We start from the raw sequence: 15,676 nt of genomic DNA, 5'->3' as shown, positions 1-15,676 counted from the left end.
AGCCCACCCTCCCCCCAGGACCTCAAGTCCAGTCCCCAAGCTTGCCCTAGGTAAGCCTGCTCCTGCCACCCTCTTAGGATATGATCTTTCTGGACTGGGGGCCTGCTTTTCTAGGTTTGGGAGAGTCTTTCTCTGTTCCCTGAGGTTTACCTCTAATGGCTGCTTGGACTTCCCCCACACAAGCCCTTTTCCTCAGGCAGCCATGACAGTGGGTGGCCGGCCCTCTTTTCTCCCCAACTCCAACCGCTCACTAGAGAGAAGGAGGAGGGGTTCCTGCCCTGTCTTATGACCCAGGCTGACCATCAACGGCCTATTCTTTCCCAAACAGCCTGAGGATAGGCCCAACTCCTGCCTGTAGGGAGCATTCAGTTTGATGGAGAAGTCACAGTCTCCACTCCCCTCAAGGGGCATCCAATCTGATGGGGACACAGCCCTTTCCCTGGGGGAGAGGTCCTAGACTGCTGGAGGTATAGGAATGGGACAAGGCCCCATAGCACCTACCTGGGGAGTACAGCATGCTGGTGGCTAGCTCGGGGCTTGACAGTTGAAGGTTCTGGGGGGAGGGGGAGAAGAGGTCCCCCCTCTAGAACTCTCCAATTGCAGCAGGATTCCTAAGTCAGTGGCACGTTTTAACTGCTGCCTTTCCCTTTTCTCCTCCTTTCCATTTGTCCAGGAGGGGGAGAAGAGGTCCCCCCTCTAGAACTCTCCAATTGCAGCAGGATTCCTAAGTCAGTAGCACGTTTTAACTGCTGCCTTTCCCTTTTCTCCTCCTTTCCATTTGTCTGCCACAGACTGGTGCTGCCAGTAACCCAGCCCCTTCCAAGCTGCCAGTCAAGACCCCGCAGTCTGAGGTCCAACCTTGCAGGGAAAGGGGGCCTAGTACCCTCCTCCTGCTGGGCAGCCTCCACCAGCCTGGCTGTCCTCACCATATCATCCAGTCAGGGCAGGTCCTAGTCCCTCTCAGCCCAAGGCTTTTAGGACGGGGTTGTTCCAATCACCCTAACCTGACCTTTTTATCCTGAAAGTCTTCTTTTTCCAGAAGCCACTTTCCTATTAACATGGCATTCTCCCTCTGTCGCTATGTCTTCACGTGGTGCTCTCCTCTCTGTGTCTTCTCCTCTTCTTGTGAGGACAACAGTCCTTTTGGACTAGGGGCCCATTTATTTCAATAAGACCTCACCTTAACTTAAAGAATTACATCTGCAAAGAACCTATTTCCAAAAAGGTCACGTTCTGAGGTACTGTGGAGTAGGATTTCAACGTATCTTTTTGGGAAACACAGTTCAACCTATGACACTCTCCGTGACTGATCACATCCAGCGTGGTCAGGCCACTGGTCTGAATGTATGTCGTGCCTTTCCATGGGAGACGGCAAACGCTTCAAGTGGGAGCCCTGCTCTAGAGGACAGTCTTCCCCAGAGTGCACAATTGATCGTGAGGACAGGGAGTATGGAGCTCGTCTGGGTGCCCTCAACCCTCCCTGGCATTAGTCAGGTGCAGAGATAGGCTTAGACAACTGAATGGAATCACAGAGCCCTGTTCCATGCCCCAACACAAGCCAAACTTGAGTGAGTCCTACCCCACTCCCCTTTCCTGGTCTTAATTTCCTCAGCTACAGGAATATTAATCATGGTTTATTACATTCTTATTATGTCAAACACTGGGCTAAGAACATTCCATTTATTTAATTCTTAAAATAGCTTGAGGACATAGTATCATTATCCCCATTTTATAGATGAGGAAAGTGAGGTCCAGAGGTATGATGTAACTTGCTCAAGGTCATACAGGTAGTAAGTGGCTGAGCTGGGATTTGAACCTAAAGTCTCAGCTCTTACTCAATCTCTTCTGCTGCCCCTAGCTGCAAAAAGAGGAAGTGAAGCAGACGTTGGGGCTCCTCTCCCTTCTGCGATTCCACTGTTGTACCTCTTGGGTCCCTTCCAGTACCCAGCACAGAGCTGCTTGATAAATAGTCCCCGCTCAATCAATATTTGTCAAATGACCATATTGTAATCCGCATTCACTGAGCTCCGTCTGTGATGAGGTGCCAGGGGCAAGGTATGAGTGGGCGTGGGTGTTCTCCCCTAGTAGAGCCTCCCACACTGGGGAAGGGCTCTCCTGAGGACCTTTGTTCTCTGTGCTCTCTGGGTATTATCTGGAGTTTCACATCCGGAAGCACTTGAACCTGGGTTTGAACTTCAGGCCCTGCCAGGAGGCCCTCCCTGAGAGAGGGGGAGGTGTGCGGGCAGGTGAGGAACTGAGGCCTAGGCTGACCAGAGGCTGGGCTGAGGTCTGTCCAGGCCATGCTGTGGGGACAACGGGCTTGCCAGGCAAACAGTGGTGGTGTGTGTGCCCACCCACGCAGAAAATAGGCTTCGTAGCACCAAGGAGCCTTCACACAATCAAGGTGCGTTTCAAAGCTGTGCCAATTTCTGCTCACCCGTCAGCTGGCACTCTGCTCCCCCATCCCTGACTGGCAGCTTCCTGGCCCCAGGACTTTAGGGACTCCACCTGCAGTTCATGTTTCACGCTGCAGATCCAAGGTACATGTAAGGGCCGAGGCCCAGACCAAGGCCCCACCTGTCATTTCCACTGTAATTGGCCCATCCCGCCACCTGCAGCTGCCACATAAGCTCTGGCCCCGCAAGCCGAGTTTACTGTGCAGATGGCATCTCTCGCAGCCTGGGTGACCCCGGGACTGTTTGTTCCTGTGCTTGCCGGCGCCTGACCAATCTTTATTAGGCTCACTAGTGGCTGCTCCCATCTGGTCATTTCTTGTAAATTTGAGTTGGATCTTAGGGAATGAATAAGATTTGACTGGAGGGTGTGGAGGGGGCTTTTCAGGGAGGGGCTCTGACACTCCTGGGGAAGGGACAGATGGGCTGGAGAACAGGCTCACTCTGAGATGCTCGGGAGCACCTTCTTCCTGGACCAGTGTGGACCTTGTGGCTTTGTACAGACTTCCTCTCCTGAATCTCTGTTCCGTGTGTCGCTCTCAGGGGAAACAGAAGGGCCAGAGGGGGTGGGGCTGGTGTGGTAATCTGAGCACAGAGGCCTCTCCTGCCTCTGAGACGTCCTCTGAAGTCTCTTTCCTGCCCCCCCCCCCCCTTTCCCTGATAGAGGAATGAGGAGGAATGAGACTCCAAACAAAAAGTCCCCTGCCCAGGGTCATGAAGGGACTCAGAACAGGCCTCCCAGACCAATAGAGGGTGGGGCCAGGGACCCTAGCCCATGTACCCAGGGCAGCAGCACAAATCACACACCCACCTCAGAGCCTTTCTTTTTGTTTTTATTTTAAAGGAAACAAAAACAAAAACAGTGCAAAAACCCATTTTCCAGTGTCAGCCATGCCCACCCGCACCCCCAGGTCACCCCCCTGGCTCGGGGCCTGACACTTCCTCCCACTCAGCACCCCCTCCCCTCTCATGCATCCCATAGGGGCTGGAGGCTCCACATCCCTGGAGGGCCAGATCCCAGGGGGAACTGAGGGGAAGAAAGAACTGGGGGGGCAGCTCCTGATCTGCCTGCCCCCCCAGGTCTCCAGCCATGGCACCAGGTACCCCTCTTGGCTCTCATTAACCCTTTCCTGGCCATATTACTAGCTGGGGGTTGCTGATCTGGGGGGACTCCCTCCATACCCCTCTTCACCCCGGGGCCGGCTCGGGGCTCTCCTCACTGAGGTTGGGGGGCTCCCTTCCTCCCTCCATGGTGGGGGAGAGCGGTGTAATCCCCAGGTTTAAATACCTTAATGAAAGCAGGGGATGGGGGATGAAGGGGCTTTAGATCTAATAAATTATTAGCCTTTTTTAGTGTCCGTGGGGGTGGGGGCGGGGGGCAGGGCGTGGCCTCCAGGGCCCCTCCCTCCCCTTACTGGTGGATCTCATTCTCTATGAGACTGTCCTCGCAAGACTGGAAGTCTGTATCCGTGAGGCCATCGGGCGGCATCAGCAGCTCCTCATCTTGGGATGAGGATAATGGGGGCTCGTCCCCGGAGCTCCCAGGAGCCCCATCCCCATCCCCATCCACCTCTGAGTCCTGCAGCACCTGAGCGATGTATTTCTGAAGGGGGAGAGGAGTGCGGGGTGACTGGGGAATCCTGGGCCTATAGGACAGCAGAGCGGGCAGGGCCCAGGGGAAGGGCAGTGGTCTGCTCTTAGGAGGGGCAGGTAGCCCTTCAGTGAGACTAAATCTCTCCCTACCTCTGTCCCCCACCACCCCCGGGGTCTGGAACAGCTTTCCTTTTCTGGAAGACTATGGGACACTCAGCTTTGGGGCTGAGTCTCAGTCAGAGGCCTCTCCCATTGGCCATGAAGCGGGGTACTCACCGCAGATTTGGGGACAGTGGCAGCAGTGGAGGGCCGTCCATTGCTTCTGGGGTCCATGGTATCTGTCTCCGTGTGCTCAATCTTAAGGGGACCAGAGTGAGTCAGGGAGTAAGGGGTATGTCCCTGCCTCAGCCCCAATCATGGCCCCACACTCTCTCAGCACCCATTAGCCCTGCCCTCAGCCCTCAACCATCCCCCTGCCCCCCTCTGCAACCCCCTGAGCTTCTGCCCGCAGCCATCCCCCTGCCACCCCTCATCCCCACACCTTGTAGTTGTGGGCACTGAGGTATTTGAAGTGTCCAAAGCAGACGTGGCAGAGACAGATGACGATGGTGATAACCAGGACCACAAATGTGAACATGGACGTGGGGGCTAGGAATCCTGGTGTTGGGGGGCAAAGAATGGGGCTGCTACCTCTCCTCTGGGCTCTCCCAGGGCCTGCCAACCCAGCTATTGCCACCTTCTGAATGCGGACCCCACACTCCCATGTGCTGCAGTCTCACCGTGACTCTCCCAGGCCATGTGACCCCCCACCCCCACCCCGTGGCCTGCTCTGCCTTTACTCTGGATGGAGTTCCCTCCACCCTCATCCCCAGCTCCCTGATGGGGGACTCTCACCTGTGCGCATGATGGAGAAGAAGAGCAGCCAGAAGAGGCAGAGGATGGGTGCAGCCACCACCTGGTTCACAGCCCCTGAGTGGATCTTCTTGTCCAGCTTGGCCGGCAGGTAGGCGTAGTAGAGATTGTACCTGTCTACCAGGTGCTTCAGCAGCATGTACATGAGTCCTGGGGGAAGCCACATGGGCCCTGACCTTGGAACCAGTGCTGCTGGACCTTCGTGTGTCTGTCACAGGTTGTCATGTCCTTCTGAGATCCCTGAAAGGCTGGCCCCTCCTCCTCCCCCAGCCCCTACCGCAGCCCCAGTCCTGGAGAGTGCCCCATGCCACTGGCATGGTCACAGAACTTCAGCTTCCTCTGCTTCAACCCCTTCGTTCTGCAGCCTGCTCATTAGGGATTCTACTGGAAACCTATTCATTTGGATCAATAAGCATCCTCTTGAAACCTGTATTGTTTTTTTCACCCCTGTCCCTAAAAAGATGAGTATAAATTAAGTGACAACTTCTATTTCCCCAGAAGCTTAGGGAATGGGAATTTCAAATGAGAGTAGGGAGGTTAGTCTGGGAGTTCGGAGACTTCGGTAACCAGAGAGGGTGGTTAAAGGGTTAGGATGTTATTGGGGGGGAAGTAGAGGCTATTGGTGGGGGCAACAGTTAAAGAGAAACTCTGCTAAACTTCTTCAAAAAGGAAGAGAAACTTGCCCGGTCACACAGCTCAGCGATACGGGATATCTCCATGAGTGGCAAGGACCCATCTCCACCCTGGTTTTTCCTGAGTTTACGGGGCAGTGTACAAGTGTGCCCACAGATGTCTGTGTAGGAGTGAGAGTGTGTGTGTGTGTGTGTGTGTGTGTTTCTGAACACATCAGTGGGTATGTGATGTGTGTCCTAGTATATCCAGTTGTGTGTGGGTGAGTATGGCCATGTTGGGGTGACTTTGTCCAGGGACCCAGCATGCCAGCTGGGAACAGCCTGAACTAAGATGGCTCGCCCCCTCCTCCCCCCAGGCCGGGCCCCAGACTGAGCCAGGAACCAGGTGGGAGGCCTGAGGGGCCAGTCTCCCAGCCGGGGCCCTGTCCACTCAGGGTAGCCTGCCTTACTAGAGTGGAGCGGGTGAGATCCTGGGTCCCCCCGAGCAGGGCCCAGGTCCCGGCGCGGCGGTGCCTACCGAAGGGCACGATGATGGGGCAGGTGATACTGTAGGTCATGACCACCGTGAAGACGCACATCATCCAGGCGTAGGCTGCGCCAAACTGGAACTCGTAGGCCTGATGCTGGGGGGGAGATGGGCAGGAGGGCGGCTCAGGGGGAGGAACAGACTGAAGGGGAACAGGGCAGGTGGGAGGGGGAAAAGAGCCAGGAACTCTGGGGCCAGCAAAGAAGCCATGGGGAACAGGAACCTAATGTCTAGGGTAGGATAGGACAAAGGAGATGGAAAGAGAGGGTATGGCTGAGAGGGAGGTAAGGGCAGGTGCAGTGATGGGGCATGGGGCCATCAAGGGGCCAGGGGCTGGCAGATGGGGGGCAAGAGTTGGGTGGACTTAGTACAGAGGGATCCTAGGTCTAAGGACTCGGACCTCCCCAAATTCCCATCATAGAAGACTAGACTGTCAGAACTGGCAAGGGCCTTCAGGGTCATCAATGTCGACACATGGCTGTAAATATGGGAAAACTGAGGCCCTAGACGGGAAGGGCATGGTCCAGAGCCATGGGACTGGGCTCCCCAAGTCCCAGCACCCCTGTGTCCCCCACTCTAGCCCGACTGCTGCTGTTTCTGGTTGGGCCACCAGGGAATGTGTGCGGCTGCTGCTGCCCCGGGCGGCCATACCCGCTTCACGTTGCGCCTCTCGGCGGCTGAGTGCGCCAGGCAGAGCCGGATCATGTACATGAGCAGGCCCGGGATACGCAGCAGGTCCATGGCATTACCGATAAAGGCTGAGGCAATGACGTAGTTCACGAAGAAGGCGCCGTTGTCAGGCAGGAACACACACCTGTGGGCACCAGGTGCTCCAGCACTGCACCCTTGGGATGACTTGGTGGCTGCCTACTCACTGCCAGTGTGACAGCACACCCCGCTTCCCCCAATATGCTTCCTTTATGGGGACACCCCCAGAGTAGCCCTCCAAGCACCTATGCCCCAGTCCCCTCAGAGTGTGAACCCCAGAGACAGACGCTACACTGTCAGCAGTCACCTCCAAAGCGAGTCCCAGATAACCTCAGAATGTGGATGGACATGGCCTGAGAGCGTGAGCCCAAAGGCATACCTAGAAACTGCGCCCCATAAAGACCCAGGAGAGAGTGCTCGAGGCCACCTATGGCCACCAGAATGTTGAAGGTATAACTGCCCAAGGTCTCCACAGACAACCCCAATGAGATCCCTCATAGACCCCCAAGAGTGGGAGCCTCAGGAACACCCAGAAGGTTCCTCCACTTAGATCATAACTTAACCCAGAGTTACACCCAGAGTATAAGCCTCAGGCACTTCCACAAACGAGCTTCAGAGACCTTCTCCCAGACATCTTCAGAGTGGGGACCTTTGTCAATGCCTGAGACACCTCAAGTGTGAGTCCAAGATTACCACAGATGACCTACAGCAAGACCCTTAAAGCTTGTGCCCACATAGATGCCATGGTATGTGCCCCCCAATAGACGCTCACAGGGATTCCCAGAGAAGATGCCCCATAAGTAACTCCACAGTCAGAGCTCTGAACAACAGCCTGAAACTTTAGAGACATTCCCAGAACTCATACGGCATAAACAAGCTCCCCCAGACACTTCCAGAGTTGTGAGGCCAAGAGTCTTCCACACATACTCAAAAGTATGGGCTCCAGAGACCTCAAGGATACCCCTAATAAACCCCAAGCCGCTCCCAAAATACAGCCAAGAACCCAACACAGATACCTCCCCAAACTTCCCAAGTGAAACACCAGAGGGTGATCTCAGCATCCAGACTGGTTCCCAGAGAGTGAACCCCAACAGACCTCAGGGACTTCTCCCAGGTGTACACCCAAGACACCCTGTGGAGGCTTTCTTTGGGATGATCCTGCCAGACCCATGAGGTCGACTCCCCACTCCAGGGGCTAGAAGCTTTGGTGCACCGTCCCATGGGGGCTGGCAGTGTTTCTCAGGCCTACCTACCCCTGCTAGCTGGCCTCTTTCCCCAGGGGCCCCGGTCACTCACTCAAACCGAATAGCTGCTTCAGCCAAGAATTTCTTGTCAAAGAGCCAGCGGAAGAAGAGGTCCAGGCTGGAGGGGAGAGGGGAGGTGCTGTGGGAGACTGGGATGGCGCAGAATACCAGGGGAGGGGGATTCCCTCCCCCATGAGTCTCTGGGGAGGCACCCAGACCCGCGGCAGGTAACTCAGGAGGCCTGGGGATGTCCAGGCTTCTGAACCTGTGCTCTCACTTTGCAGGGGAGGTGGGGAGCCTGGACTGCTCCGCTTTCTCCATCCTATAATTCCCCTACACTGACTCCCATCCCACCCTCCAGAACTCACCTGCTCAGCCCCAGTGAGGGCAGGAGCAGCACCATAAAGATGAGGAAGGTGTAGCACTTGTGCATGGTAGTCCTGTTCTCCCCAGAGCTGGTGGGGAGAGGGAGGAGGGGACAGGGCACAGGGATAGAGGTCAGGTGAGCCTAGCCCCCATGCCTGCTCCCCCATCCAGGACAGTGTCCCAGGAGAGTCCCCTGAGACTTTCCAAGGTGAGGATGGTGGGCACCATCCCTCCCTGCCAGCTCTGGGGCTGCCCAGGGCAGGGAGCCTGAAGGGCAAAGTTCCGCCCAGCGGGGACGGGTTTACACCAAGGAAAGGCCACCATGGGGCCCATGTGTAGAGGTGTCTCACCGTGTCCAGTGAGCTTCAAAGAAGGCTGAGTAGTAGACGATGGTGGGGAGCAGGGCCGAGAAGCACCACAGCAGCAGGGTGGGGAAGAACTGGGTGATGATGGGGTTCTGCAGCAGGGCACAGGGGGATGTATTAAGTGGGGGCAGTCTAGTGGGCCCCACTTGCTTTGCTTACCTGCCTCCCACTGAGCCCTGGGCCCCACAGCTCGCAGGGCCCCATGTCAAAAATCCAGAACATCTAGGGCCGGCCCGTGGCTCACTCGGGAGAGTGTGGTGCTGATAACACCAAGGCCACAGGTTCGGATCCTATATAGGGATGGCCAGTTAGCTCACTTCAGAGAGCGTGGTGCTGACAACACCAAGTCAAGGGTTAAGATCCCCTTACCAGTCATTTTTTTTTTTTTTTTCTCTTAATTTTATTTTGTCGATATACAATGAGGTTGATTATTGTGGCCCATTACCGAAACCCCCCTCCCTCCTGCCTCTCCCCCTGGTCATCTTTTAAAAAAAAAAAGTCCAGGACATCTAGAGGGCCGAGGTAAAAGTGAGGGACAGGGCCATATGTACAACCCCAGAATGAATAATACTGATGGTCAGAATTTGCGGAGCACTACTATGTGCCATGTACTGTTGATGTACTTTAATCATCATATATTAATCCTCACAATAATATTACCCCATTTTACAGATGAGTAAAATGAGGGAAGAAGAGAAACAATAGCTTACCCAGCTAGCAAGCACTGGGGTGGGGATCTGAACCCAGGTCTTATCTATTATGCTATTATCACTCAGTGATTTTCAAACTGCTCTCCTCTGAACTTTGAGGTTCCAAGGAGGCATGCTGTGTGCACAGCAGGAGGGCAAGGGGTGAGGCAGAAGTGGGCCCCACCCTACTGTCACTGAGCAGCCTTGCTTTTGCACACTGGGTTTCATGTTGACAAGGAATCAGAATCCAAGTCTGAAAGGCAATGATCTACTAACCCTTCCAGTGTTTAGTCTGAGACTGAGGGATGAGGAAAGGGACTTCTCTGAGGTCACATGGTCGGTTAAGGACTGGACCCAGGCTCTCTTTCTTCCCTGGGTGTTTCTCCAGGAGTAATAAACTCAAGAGTGGCCCCTCCTAGGAGGACGGTGGCAGGGGGCCCAAGGGAAGGGCACAGAGGGGTTTGCAGCCCATGCTTGGTCGTGTGGCAGCTGCTTGGTGGGGCTGGGCTGGCACAAGCAGACCAGGAGTTGGGGTGGGCAGGGGGAGGAGGGATGCGGGGCCTGGAGGGGTGGGTGGGGTGTGGGCCTCACATTGAGGTACTCCACGGGCTTGGTGACGTTGAACTTGTCCATGGTGGTGATGATGATGGCTGGGGTGGTGAGGAAGAAGAGGAGGATGAAGAGGACGACATTGATGACCAGGCAGCGCAGCCACCAGATGAAGCCACGGATGGAAAGATGCTCCCTGGAAGGCAGGGCAGGGGGTCACTCCAGGGGCCGAGGGCCCAACTGGTCCCCACTACACCTAGCGCCTCCCTCTCCTCCCTCCACCCACTGGAGCCGACCCCAGGCCCTGAGAAGCCTGCCCCTGACACCTGTGTTTGCTCACCAGTAGATGTTCTGGGGGTCAGGGGCATAGGACACGGTCCAGTTGGAGATGTGCAGGGACTCGCTGCAGGATGAGGAGCGCGGCTCCCCGCGGCAGGCACAGCCCTGACACTTGCACACATTGAAGTCCTTCAGGATGCTGGGGGGATGGGCACTGGTTACTGTGGCACTGGAGGGGACCCCACTGCTGACAGCAGGCCATGAGTACAGGGCCCTGGGAGCCCCAATGTGCTGCTCAAGGCCAAGGGCCAGGGTGGGCAGGCGGGGTGGGGGCTCACATGGCGGTGATGGTCTCATTGTGGAAGGTGACAAAGGCCATGCCAAGAGGCTTCTCGTTCACCTTCTCCTTTTCTCGCTTGTACTCCTCCTTCAGCTTCTGCTCCAGCTTTGTGTAGTACTCAATGGCCTCCACCTGCCATAATGGGCGAGGGACAGGGGCTCTGGTCAGAGTGCCAGGCTGGGACCTGCAGTACCCAGCCAGCACTGAGCCAATGCTCATGACAAGCCAGATGCTGCTCCTCTAAGCTTTTTTTTAAACATGTATTAACTCACTTAATCCTCACAACATCCTTATACAACAGGTACAATTAGCCCCATCTTACAGATGAGGAAACTGAGACATGGAGCAGTTAAGTAACTTGCCCAAGGCCACAGAGTTAGTACAGCACAACACTGTCCTCTTGGGTGACCTCTTCTAATTTGCGGTTTGAAAACTTGGTCACTGTAGGGACAAGAGATAGAGCCAACAGTGGGAACTGGGACTTCAAGGACTCCAGGGGCAAACTGTGACCTGCTGAGGGAGGGGCCCCAGCCTTGCCTCCTCTGGGAGTCTCACTGTGCACCAGGCCTGTTTGTATGTGTTCGTTCCTGGAGCTGTAGGACAGCCCCCACCACGGGTGCATCTATCTCTGTCGTGACCTGTCTCCCAGGACCTGTCCAGCTCCTCCCCAGGCCCAACCAGGTGCTATGGGAGCCCAGTGGCCAGCCCACATCATACCTGCTCACAGCCTCGCACCACACAGCAGCAAAGGTGGCCGCAGGGTTTGGGGTTGATCATGGTGGGCACGTTCTCCTTGCTCTGCAGGTTTGTGAAGTAGAGCTTTCCCCGCTCAGCCTTCTTCCTGTGGGACCCAGGTGCCTGATCACCCACCCCCTGGCTGGGGCTGGTGGGAGGATGGGTAGGGAGCCCAGCTTGGGGGTCATCTAGCCCAAACCCCAAGGACAGGGGTTGTCTTGCTCTTGGATTCATTCAGGATGCATGGTTCAGACATGCCCCCATCCCAGGGTCTCCCCACCTATCCCTTGAGGGCCAGAAGTGTTTCCCCATAGTCTTGCCTAAATTTCTCATTCTGCAGCCAAAAAAGGATGTGTCCTCAGACAGGATGAGGATTGTAGGCTCCTCTCCTCTTGCAACAAACTCTAACCTCCAGGCCTTGCTCTTTCCAGAGCTGAATTAACAGGCATGCCGGGGGTTGAATTAATATCAAATACCCTGGAAGGGGAGCCAGATTCCTGTGAGGCAACCAATATGCCCTCCACATGGGCAGGGGGACCCTTGGTGTCGCCCTCCCCTGCCCGCAGCCCTATTACCTTTCTGCATCAAGGAACATAAGGCGAGCCACGTTGTAACATGGACGGGCTTCAAGAACGGTGCAGTTGGGGTAGGCCTCCCTGAAACAGTCCACCAGTCAGCTTCGTGGGGACCCCGCCTGCCTGCCCCAACTTTCATCCACAACCCATCACCTTCCTCACACACCCCCAACTCAAGCTCCCTCTTTCTTAGTCTACAAAAATGAGAGTTCCCCAAGAATAAAACTTTGAAATTCCTCCTCACGCTTACGTGAGTGGAGGAGTGGGCACAGACGGGTGCGGACCACGAGTGTGGTGTGGGCTGATGAACCAAGAATCCTGAGAACACACCTGTGTGGAGCTGGGGAAACCAAGGAAGCGAGCTGACTCCCGTCCAGGTCTGTGAACTTTAGGTTGACAGAAACTTTCTCTAGTCACAGGCTGTTCCCTTGACCCTGTTCCCAGAACACCTGGTCCCAGTGCAATACCTAGCCTTGACCATGGACTGACCCCAACCAACTCACAGCCCAATCTACAGAATGATAGATCCAGGACCCTGATCCAGAACCGACCAGAGACTGATCCTGAACCCTGACCCAAATTGACTCATAACCCAGGCCCTGGAATGACCCTCCAAACCCTGACCTTAGGTCAGTCTCAACCTTGACTTGAGACTGAGTTGAGATACACTGTCTCCAACTCACTAGTACCTGGTACCTGACAAGGTTGGAAGAATGCTTACGGACTGAATGAAGGAGCCGTTACTTTTTAAATCTGATTACACAATGTTCCTTGACCCTAATCCTTAATCTAGATGGAGTCCTCATCTTTTCATATTTTATTCAGACTTTTAATGAAGGATCACCAAGTATCAAAGATACACATGATATGCTTCTGAAGTAATAAGGTGGACCTCATAAACCCATGAGAATTTAGAAAATTACATCTGGATGGAGTCCTTGAAAATGCACTTCCCAGGAAGCTACAGACCTTTCCTGATACTGCTGTTGCTCAAACCATTTTAGATTTCCTCTCCAGAAGGGTGAGCCCTCATTCTCACCAGACTAATCTCGAATCCTCTAAGCCCAACCACACAGACCCCCTGATTTTGCACACAGGATACTCCCTAATTCTGCTGAGATAGTCCTCCAATCCAGACAGACCCCAGACCTGGACCACAAGCCCGCCTAATACTGATGATTAGCTCAGGAGCTCCATGAGGACACGGGCTGCTTCTTGCCCATCACTGTATACCCAGGCCTGTCCCAACAGCTTATACATAGCAGGTGTTCAGTAAACATGTGCTGAATGAATGGATAAATGAAATGGCTATTCCAGAATGCTCATCCCACCGGTCCCCAAAACTCCAGTTAGGACCAGTCTCCCTCACCCCTGCTTATAGGCTGACCACTAATTTTAATCACAGACTGTTTCCTAAATAAAACTACAGAGCAGCCCCTGAAGCAGACAACTAGGATCGTGAGCTCCCCAAGGACACCAATCAGGTTTGGTTCTTCTCTCTCTCCCTGGTATAAAGCACATAGTAGATGTACAAGAAATGTATGCTGAATGAATGGATGGTTGTCTAGTGGGGTTCACTCCCTCACTGCACTCAGGTCTCTGTTCAAAAGCCACCCTATCAGAGTAGAGTCCCTCCTTCCCCACCGCATTGGAAATAGCAACCCTTCCCGACTCCTCTCTCTGTCCTCTTCTCTGCTTTGGTTTTCTTCTCAGCATCTACCCCTACCTGACACAGTATTTATTACTAGTTCATTTGTTCATTGTCTGACTCCCCCCACTAACATGTAAGCAAATGAGGGCAGGACTTTTTCTTTTGTTGTTTACTGATATATCCCCAGCTCCTACTCTAGTGAAAGTAAATAGCAGGTGCTCACTAGATATTTGATATTAAACGAATGGAGAGTACAAGCTGACAGCTGATTCCAATTGGATGGTAACATTAAAATGTCACCTAATTCTGAGCATGCACTGTTCTTAATCCTGACGCATATTGCCCCCTAATGCTGATCTCAACTTGAACCCCACATAGGATCTCTTCTCTCATATTAACCAAGGATGGCCTAATTCTTTTTTTTTTTTTTTCCTTTTTGTCTTTTTTCGTGACCGGTAACGGGATCGCAACCGGCGGTGTCGCGCCCGCACCGCGCTCAACCAGTGAGCAGACTGGTCTCTATATGGGATCCGAACCCTCGGCGGGAGCGCTGCCGCACTCCCAAGCACCGCACTACCGAGTACGCCACTGGGCCGGCCCAAGGATGGCCTAATTCTGACTGCTGCTTTGTATGAGGGCTGAGCTTGTAATTTATTTATGCCCACCACATAGAAAGTGATCAATAAATACATGTTGAATGAATGAGCATCCATCTACTAATGCTGATCACAAACCAGTTCTTAATCCTGTAACCCAGGCCTCTGGGATCTGACCCTGCCAGATACTGACTCCCAATCCTGCCCAACCACCACCTCTGACTGGACCACGTACTGGCCTGATCCAGGATGATCACTGAACTCTGATTTAGGCCAACTGACAGCAGATCTGGACCTCAGATTAAACCCTGATTCTGTGCACAGATTAGGCCATGATCCTAATCTCAGACTGAGTCCTGATCCAGACCACCAACATCCCATATCACAACCACTAGTCAATTCCTAATTCTGACCACAGACTGACTTTAGACCAATCTCTGATCAGACCCTGGACCATCTCCTAAAGCTGATTTCCACACTGAACTCCCTGAGAGCATGACGATATTTTATTCATTTTTTATAGTCCCAAAGCCCACCACAGTAATTTATGACTAACAGCACTTGAGAAAGTTTGCTGAGTGAACAGATGAATGTGGTACAGGATCCCTAATCCTGTACACAGATTATCCCTACATATCCCCATAGATGGGCCCTTAACTCTAACTACCCAAGCCCATGAGTTCTGCCCCCAGATACATCCTTAGCCATGGAGTGACCTGGTGAGTTCTCTCTTTGCCTCTTAGTACCTCCTGCCTTTCCTCCAGTTTCTGGCCACCCGGCAGTCTTAGAGGTCCCTCCCTCCAAGACAGAATTACAGAGCTGAAAAAGCCTCAGAGAACATGCCCAGGTTCTCCTGGACTCCTTGAGAATCACTGAGAGCCCATGAGCTTCTCTCTCTGCCCTGTCTGCACAGAAACTCCAGAATGCTGCTTATTATTTGAGGAAGCCATACATCTCAAATGGACTCTGGTAAACAACATATGACCCAGTCCAAGCTGGGAGGAGGTTGGGGAGGGGGGAAAATGAATGACTCACTCTTAAAGTTTCCATCATACTTCTCCTATTCTTAAGGGACCCATCACCTGGTCCAAATGCTAGAACACCCTGGAGTCAGCGATTTTCTTCCTTAATTTCACCCCCCTCCCTCCACTGCAGACCTCCAAGTGAGAGGAGGCTGAGGTGGTTCCTGGAGTTCAAAGGCAGAGTAGGATCTGCAGGGCCTAAGTCTGGGAGTAGGGGTATCTTACTCAAAATGCTTCTTGATCTTTTCCGACTCTGCATATTTGGAGATTCCATTGATGAAGAGAGTCCGCTTCACCTGGGTGAGAGGGGAGCCGATTTGCCTTCCTGAGGCTCAGCCCAGAGGAGCCAGAGGATGCAGGGAGGGGCTGGAGAAGGACACATTGTTTTGAGGGTGTAGAGAAAGGGGTGAGCAGAGAGGAGCAGACATGGTGGGAGAAGGC

General features: G+C 53.9%; 1 protein-coding gene across 3 annotated transcripts in view; it reads right to left on the bottom strand.

The window, feature by feature from the left end:
• Positions 1-3,265: 3,265 nt before the first annotated feature.
• Positions 3,266-15,676, bottom strand: part of TMEM63B (transmembrane protein 63B) — a 25,301-nt gene continuing 12,890 nt past the window's right edge. For 2 of the 3 annotated variants that reach the window (XM_008572628.1, XM_008572627.1), the window contains exons 9-23: positions 15,461-15,531; positions 11,967-12,047; positions 11,374-11,497; positions 10,655-10,788; positions 10,378-10,515; positions 10,080-10,233; positions 8,785-8,891; positions 8,437-8,523; positions 8,121-8,186; positions 6,768-6,930; positions 6,108-6,213; positions 4,941-5,108; positions 4,588-4,703; positions 4,323-4,403; positions 3,266-4,056 (exon numbers count right to left, since the gene is read on the bottom strand). In XM_008572628.1, coding sequence (XP_008570850.1) covers positions 3,865-4,056; positions 4,323-4,403; positions 4,588-4,703; positions 4,941-5,108; positions 6,108-6,213; positions 6,768-6,930; positions 8,121-8,186; positions 8,437-8,523; positions 8,785-8,891; positions 10,080-10,233; positions 10,378-10,515; positions 10,655-10,788; positions 11,374-11,497; positions 11,967-12,047; positions 15,461-15,531 — 1,788 coding nt within the window. In that variant the 3' untranslated portion in view covers positions 3,266-3,864. The remainder of the gene's footprint in view (positions 4,057-4,322; positions 4,404-4,587; positions 4,704-4,940; positions 5,109-6,107; positions 6,214-6,767; positions 6,931-8,120; positions 8,187-8,436; positions 8,524-8,784; positions 8,892-10,079; positions 10,234-10,377; positions 10,516-10,654; positions 10,789-11,373; positions 11,498-11,966; positions 12,048-15,460; positions 15,532-15,676) is intronic. The other variant, XM_008572629.1, reaches the window with a different exon arrangement.

The sequence above is a fragment of the Galeopterus variegatus genome, unplaced genomic scaffold (assembly GCF_000696425.1).
Source record: "Galeopterus variegatus unplaced genomic scaffold, G_variegatus-3.0.2 Scaffold813, whole genome shotgun sequence".
Taxonomy (NCBI): domain Eukaryota; kingdom Metazoa; phylum Chordata; class Mammalia; order Dermoptera; family Cynocephalidae; genus Galeopterus; species Galeopterus variegatus.
This window is presented reverse-complemented; position numbering and strand designations above follow the sequence as displayed.